This window comes from Tupaia chinensis, unplaced genomic scaffold (assembly GCF_000334495.1).
Source record: "Tupaia chinensis unplaced genomic scaffold, TupChi_1.0 Scaffold000146_1, whole genome shotgun sequence".
Lineage (NCBI taxonomy): Eukaryota > Metazoa > Chordata > Mammalia > Scandentia > Tupaiidae > Tupaia > Tupaia belangeri.
In genome coordinates this window covers 227,343-234,484 of record NW_006159616.1, presented here as the reverse complement: position 1 = coordinate 234,484, position 7,142 = coordinate 227,343, and the positions used below count along the sequence as shown (strand labels likewise).

The following is a 7,142-nucleotide window of genomic DNA, read 5'->3' as shown; positions in this document are numbered from 1 at the left end:
TTTTTTTTGGAGAGATTTTCACTGTAGGGCGCGTGCGCTCGCCAGACAGACAGAGAGAGACATAGAGACAGAAAGCGAGAAATCACCCCCCAGGGGGGATGGTCACGCCGCAATCCCTTCTCCTCCATTCTCCTCTCGGGATCTTGGGCACGCACGCACACGCGCCCGGCGTGAGTTTTAAGCCACCGGGTCCAGGACTCGAACCGCAGTCGACTTCGTGGGAGTCCAGCGACATAGCCATTACGCTAACTGCTGGTTCCCTAAATAAAATAATTCTTAAAAAAGAAAGAATTGCCGTGAAGAACAATGTGACCACGATGTGCTTGCTATGCTCACGGTTCGAACAATCTTAGTTATTATCTCCCTAGAAGGTTTTTTGGGAGCCCTTCTCAAAAACCACGCAGTTCCATTTGCCGCGGGCTTGGGAGTGCCAGGAGCTTTGCCATTACTGGTCGTCATGGCAGTGGCGGGGATAATGACAATACTAGCCAAGGGTTATTGCCGAGAGCTTTACCTGTATTAACTCATTATTCCTCCCAGCAGCCCACGAGGCAGACACTACCGACTTTATTTGTGCTGTCAGAGGCACATGGGCTTGCCAGAGAGACACAGAGACAGAGAGACACAGAGACAGAGAGGGAAAAGCATCCCTTCTCCATTTCTCCACCCTGTCACGACCTGGGGTCTGCATGCACACCCACCTGGCATGTTTTTCAAGCCACAGGACTGGAGTCTGGCCCCCGAAGGCCATGGGGCCAGCCCTCGATACTGTTCATTACTGTGTCCAACTTACAAATGAGGGAATCGAGGCAAAGTGAGATTAAATAGCTTGTCCGAGGTCATAGCTGCTAAGGAAGGGCTGGGATTTGAACCAGGCCTTTCTCTGCCCCAGTGAGACCAGGGCTGCACACGGGCTTTCCAAGCACACAGCACAGTGCACACGTGTGGGGAGGACACATGTCAGCTACTGGGTACACGGCAGGTGTCCAACGCAGGCTGACGGGGGACGGAAGCCAGGCCAGGGGCCCTCCCCGCTTCCCCCCGACAGAGGGCCCTACCTGAGGGTGCAGTGCATTCCACGGTCCCAGGGTTGGTGCTGCTATTGAGCTGGACAGAGTCGGGGCTGGGGCTGAGGCTGGAGGTGGAGGGGAGGGCATCCTTGGCAGGGCTGTCCGGTTCCTGCACCTCCTCTGGGCACAAGTAGACTTCGATGGGCCCTTGGGTGCTCTTCAGATATATCTGCAGGTTTTCCTGGAAGGGCAGAGAAGCCGGGTCACGGCTCTAGGCAGCGCAGTGTGTGCGGACAGCCACATGTGGCTGCCACCGCCCATGTGTGCCAGGTGATCCCTGAGCGGACGCCGAGGCCTATTCTGTTTGGCTGTGGGGAATGTCCACTGTCTGCTGCCTGGCCCTCGAGTCTCCTTCTTCTTCTTTCTTTTTTTATTAGAGATTTTTCCCATAGGGCACACATGCTCACCAGAGACAGAGAGCAAGCGAGAGATCACTCCCGGGGGGCACGGCCATGCCACGATCCTTCCTCTATTCTCAGAACTTTGGGCACACATACACATACACACACCCCGTGCTTTTTACATCTCAGGATCCAGGACTCAGACCACAGTCAGTCGTGAGTTCATGCCTTAAACCACCACGCCCCCGGCAGGCCCCTGAGAACATCTTGAGGCCAGACGGTGGTACCGTGGTAAAGGTGACACGCGGAGAAGCCGACCCGCATGAGCTTTCTGGCTCACTTCAGATCTCCCCAGCACCCGGGGCACACTGTGCCCGTGACCTGGGGCTGGCCGAAGCTGGGCGTGGAGCGCAGCATCAAGAGCCTGTCGGGGGGTGCTGTCTTGCTCACTCATGGTGGAGGTAAAACGAGTAAATACAGGCTCCGCCCCAGAGCACAGTGGTGAAACACAGTGCATTAGGAGCCAGATTGCACGTAGACAGCTGGGTTCGAATCTTAACCCTGGCAGCTAGAAAAACACTGGGCCCTTGTGCGTGCGTGCCCCAAATCCTGACCGCGTGGAGCGATGGAGGGAAAAAGAGTGCAGCAGGGCCACACACCCCCTCTGGCAAGTGCACACACACTCTAGCAACGGAAGGAAAAATAAATAAGTAAACTTAAAAAAAATTTGCAAGAGGGAGAGAGCACCCCTCAATTTTCCTCTGGAAAACCACTCCCCCCACTCTCAGACCATGTCCTTTGTGGGGGGTGAGCGCGGGACACAGCGGGGAAGCCGAGGCGATGTGACTGCCTCAGGGTGCCACCTGGTTTAGGTCGCTCCCACCAGCATGGCGCCCAGGGCTTTTGCTGCCCTCCCTACAAGGCCTGCTAACATGGAATCCTGAAGCCTGTCTCCCTACAAGCAGGGACAGAGGGGCACAGGGGCGGGCACAGGGAGGGCAGAGCGTGAGGCACCTGAAGTCAACTTGAGCCTCTGCATCCGGCCCGGCTCCCACTCCCCAAACTTCCTCCCTGGACGTGACTCTTGGTTCCCACCCCTCCGCCCCTTGTTGAAGCCAGTCAGACAAATTTCTTTGTAATTAGTTAATTAACTTATTTCTTGGGGTTAAGCAACTCATGCAAGGTCACAGTTGGTCAGTGGGAGAGCTGGGACTCAAAGCAGGCCTCTGGGCTCTGCGCTGCCACCCCCTCAGTCTGAGCCAGCCTGTCAGAGGCAGGTACACACGCACGTGCCGGTGTCAGGAGGCAAACCCACAACCTTTTCTGAACCAGCTCAGTGGCCTTACTGCTGCACCGCCACCTGGCCCAGAGAGGTTTTAGCTATAGGGCACGTGTACTTGCCAGAGAGGTAGACAGACAGAGAGACAGAAAGTGAGGAATCACCCCTGCAGGGGAATGGCCATGTCTCAATCCCTTTTCCTCTATTTTGGGCTCGCATACAGGGTCCAGGACTCGAACCACAGTCGTCCATGTGGGAGTCCAGCAATGTAACCATCATGCCAACTGCTGGTCCCCAGACTGGGCTTTCCGATACCCATAACCAAGAGTCCTGACCCTTGGCCCTGCTTCTTCCTCACCACACACCAGCGACTAAAGCCACAAGGCGCACAGGAACCCAGGCTGCTGGGGTGCGGGAAGAAGCCAGAACTGATTTTCTCAGGCCAGGACTTAGTCTCCACCGTCCTTTCCCGCCTCCGCCATCTCTGTCCCAGCTTGGAGGCCACCAGTATTGCAAAGGACCCAGGAAGTGTGGGGCTGGGTAGCACCAGGAACAGAGCCCACAGAGCTGCTTCAGACCCCCGCCCACCCCCGGCCCTACAACCCCTACCTCCACTGACGCTTCGCCTCTCACCTCAGGCCTGTCGGGCACTTCCAGCCTCGTCTGTGGAGGGGCCTTGACAGCGATCACCGTCTGCTCCTTAAAGGTGCCGACAGCACGGATGTCCTGGTAAGTCACGTAGGCCAGTGTAGGAGCAGGAGTCAAGAAGTGTCACGGGTCAAAGTTCAAGGCCCAGCCTGCCAGGGCCTTCACCCAGCTCTCCTAAGCCTGCGAGCACTACTTCCGTCTACCCAGCTCGGCAGCAACAGCAAACCGTTACCTGTTCCTTTCATAGCAGCTACCTTGGGGTCCCCTCCCTTTCTTTAAAAGTTTATTCACTCTTCTTTCTTGAGAGAAAGAGAGGAGAGAGGCACCCCTAATGGGGTCTCCATGCCAAAATCCACCCCGGCCTCACCCAGCCTGGAACAAGGACATGCACAGGGAAGGCCTCACGATTCGAACCCAGGGCCTTCCCATGGAGGGCCAGCATCAAGGAACAGGGCATGACTGCTGTGCCGCTATTCGGCCCGTGGGTCCCTTCAGAAAGCAGAAGGGCATGTAAACAATGCTCACAGCGCTGCCTTAGATCAACCGTGAGCGTAAAAGCTTAGCTCTGGAGCCAGGTCCGCGGGCCTGAGAAGACAGGAAGACATCTTTACACTTCTCACAATGCCTAGAATCCTTGCGGAAACACAAGGTGAGAGCCAAGAACCAAGGAGGTGTGTAATCATTTGGGAAGATGTATCACGCAGCCTTAGCCAAGGTCATGCTCTTTGACCTCACTTCAGCCCTAGGAATTCGACCTGGGAAATAGTAAAAATGTGGGAACGTGTCCTATATTCGAAGATACTCATTTCTATGTTGCTTACCAAAATGGAAATCTAGGGGACCAGCAGATAGCATAATGGCTAGAGTCGCTGGACTCCCATGTGGTCGATCACGGTTTGAGTCCTGGACCCAGTAGCTTAAACTCACGCCGGGCGCGTGTGCGTGTGTGCCCAAGGTCCCAAGAGAATGGAGAAGGCACTGTGGCATGACCATCCCCCTGGGGGGTGATTTCTCGCTTTCTGTCTGTCACTCTCTGTCTTTCTGGTGAGCGCACATGCCCTATAGCAAAAACCTCTCAAAAAAAAAAAAAAAGGAAATCTAGAATTGACTAAATTTCCATTCTAGGCCTTATCAGCAAACCAGAGTATACTATGAGTAGGACAATATCAAACCGTTTTAAATATGAGTTTAAAAGATATAATATTGCACCTTTCTTTCTTTATTTATTTTTGCTATAGGGCACTGCGTGAGAGAAACAGAGTGACAGAAAGTGAGAAATCACCCCAGCAGGGATGGCCATTCCTAAATCCCTTCTCCAGTCTCCTCTCAGGATTGTGGGCATGTATACATATGCACACAGAGTTTTTCAAGCTCCCAGGTCTGGGACTCAAATCGCAGTCAACCATGTAGAATCCAGCTGCCTTAACCACTACGCCATCTCCTGGCCCTGAAATTATTTTACAGGTAAAAAGCGGACAAACATTAGCAATTTCATGTGGGTCAACCAAATAATGAGGAAGCATAATAAGAACATAGAAAAAGTACCTATGGTAATAAAAGGTGACTTCAAAAGTTTGTAGAAATGAAAGTAAACTATGAGTTTATTTTAGTGCAAAAAAACCAAAATCTAAAAATCTGGGACTAGCAGATGGTGTAATGGTTATGTCGCTGGACTCCCATGTAGTTGACTGGCATTCAGGTCCCAGATCTGGCGGCTTAAAACTCACGCCAGGCACATGTGTGTGCATGCCCCAGATCCCAAGAAGAGAATGGAAGAGAAGGGATTGCGCATAACCTTCCCGCCTGCGAGGGGGGGTGTGATTTCTCGCTTTCTGTCTCTCTGATGAGCACATGCACCGTACAGAGTGAAGAAAAAAAAAAAACTCTTAAAATAAATAAATAAATAAAAATTAATTAAATAAATAATCCATGCATGATTTTTTCATAATATGCATTTTCCATAACTTTTTCTTTATTCAGGTTAGAGTGCACGCATGCACACATGAGAGCGACCGAGACACAGATGAGCACCCTCTACAGGGTCTAGATCCCTGATCCGCTTCCTTATTTTCCAGTCCATTAAGAACCTGGATGCTTTGGGACCAGCAAATGGCATAATGGCTACATTGCTGGACTCCCACATAGCTAACCGTGGTTCGAGTCGCAGACCCCGCGGCTTAAACTCACAACGGGCACATGTGCGTGCGTGCCCAAAATCCCGAGAGGAGAATGCTGAAGGGATTATGGCGTGGCCGTCTTCCCTGGGGGGTGATCTCGCTTTCTATCTCTCTGTCTTTCTGGTGAGTGCACGTGCCCTATAGCAAAAACCTCTTAAGGAAAAAAAGAAAAAAACACCTGGGTGCTGGGCATATTTCGGCCGACCAGGCTGGGCATTTGAACTGTAGCCACCATGTAGGATCTAGCTTTTCTTGAGCAGGGCACTCCTCCTGCTCTATGGCTCCACCCTCGTGAACTTCTCAAATAGGTAGAGAAAAGCAGTATAAAAAATGCTATGGGACCAGCAGGTGGCATGATGGCTAACGCACTGCATTCTTATTGGCCAACCATGTCCCAGACCTGGTAGTTTGCTTTCCCGCTCTCTCTGGTGAGTGCACGTGCCCTACAGCAAATTAAAATAATAGTAATAATAATAAATAAAATTAAAGAATTATTTTTTAAAGAATGCTATGTACAGCAGGCATGTAATGATATTTACATAACACTGTGTCAAACACATGTGCACTATAGCAAAAAAAAAAAAAAAAACTCTCCAAGAAAAAGTAATGATAAATAAAACAAGTAGTTCTTAAAAAAAATAAAAGGTTAAAAAAAAAGTAACTTTGGGGCCAGAGGGTGGCATGGTGGTTAGGACACTAGACTCTCACATGATCAACCCCAGTTCAAGTCCTGGACCTGGCAGCTTGCTTTCTCACTTTCCTTCTCCCTCTGGTGGGCACACATGCCCTACAGCAAAATTAAAAAATAATAATAATAAATTAAATTAAATAATGAGAAAATAACTTTTAATAGACTTGCGAGAAAATCCACTGAGGAAGAAACAGAGGGCCAGACCCCTGGGATAAATCAGTCCCTGCAGGAGGTGCTGAATCAACCCTGGGCAGCTACAAACACGCCACAGTCCGCCCCAGAGCCCCCCACGGAGGAGGATATCTCTTGTTGGCCGTGTCCTCCGTCAGGTGCTTGAAGGTCAGGGTGCAGCTCTGGATGAGCTGGTCCAAGGTCTGCTCTGTGCTCATCAGCTCCTTCAGCTCCTGCCCCAGCTGCTGCTGCTTCCCAGGTCGAGCGGGGTCTTCAAACAGTCTCCTGCCTCTGGGAATAGAGTAGACGCCCATAGGGGTCAGTCTCCGCCCACATCCAGGGACCCCGGCCCCAGGACTGCTGCACGGAGCTGCACAGAAGCTGGGGCAGTGGACGCCGATGGTGCTCCCGGGAAGCCCAAATCAGTGCCTGCCTGGCTTCCACAGACCTGCCAGGGATTGGAACTTGAGTCTGGGGGCTGGGCTAGGGAGAACAGACACGTCAAGGCCTGAACCCCGCCCATCCATATGCCCCATATCGCAAATGGTGGGGAATTGGAGTGACCTCAGCCCTGACTCTCCCTGGATTCTCTGAGAGTTCCTGCCAGGGGCTGTAGTCTGCTCCTAAAGACCTCGTAGAAGTGGGGACAGGAGTCTGGAGTACTCTTTTTTTTTTTTTCTTTTTCTTTTTTCCTTATGGAGAGGTTTTTTGCTATAGGGCGCGTGCACTGGCCAGACAGACAGAGACAGAGAGACAGAAAGCGAG

General features: G+C 51.9%; 1 protein-coding gene across 7 annotated transcripts in view; it reads right to left on the bottom strand.

Annotated features, from left to right (window-relative positions):
• E2F2 (E2F transcription factor 2) overlaps nucleotides 1–7,142 on the bottom strand; it is a 29,532-nt gene that overhangs the window by 4,794 nt on the left and 17,596 nt on the right. For 6 of the 7 annotated variants that reach the window (XM_027770570.1, XM_027770568.1, XM_027770567.1 and 3 more), the window contains exons 4-6: nucleotides 6,510–6,668; nucleotides 3,300–3,438; nucleotides 1,059–1,251 (exon numbers count right to left, since the gene is read on the bottom strand). In XM_027770570.1, the coding sequence (XP_027626371.1) occupies nucleotides 1,059–1,251; nucleotides 3,300–3,438; nucleotides 6,510–6,668 (491 nt within the window). The remainder of the gene's footprint in view (nucleotides 1–1,058; nucleotides 1,252–3,299; nucleotides 3,439–6,509; nucleotides 6,669–7,142) is intronic. The other variant, XM_006145148.3, reaches the window with a different exon arrangement.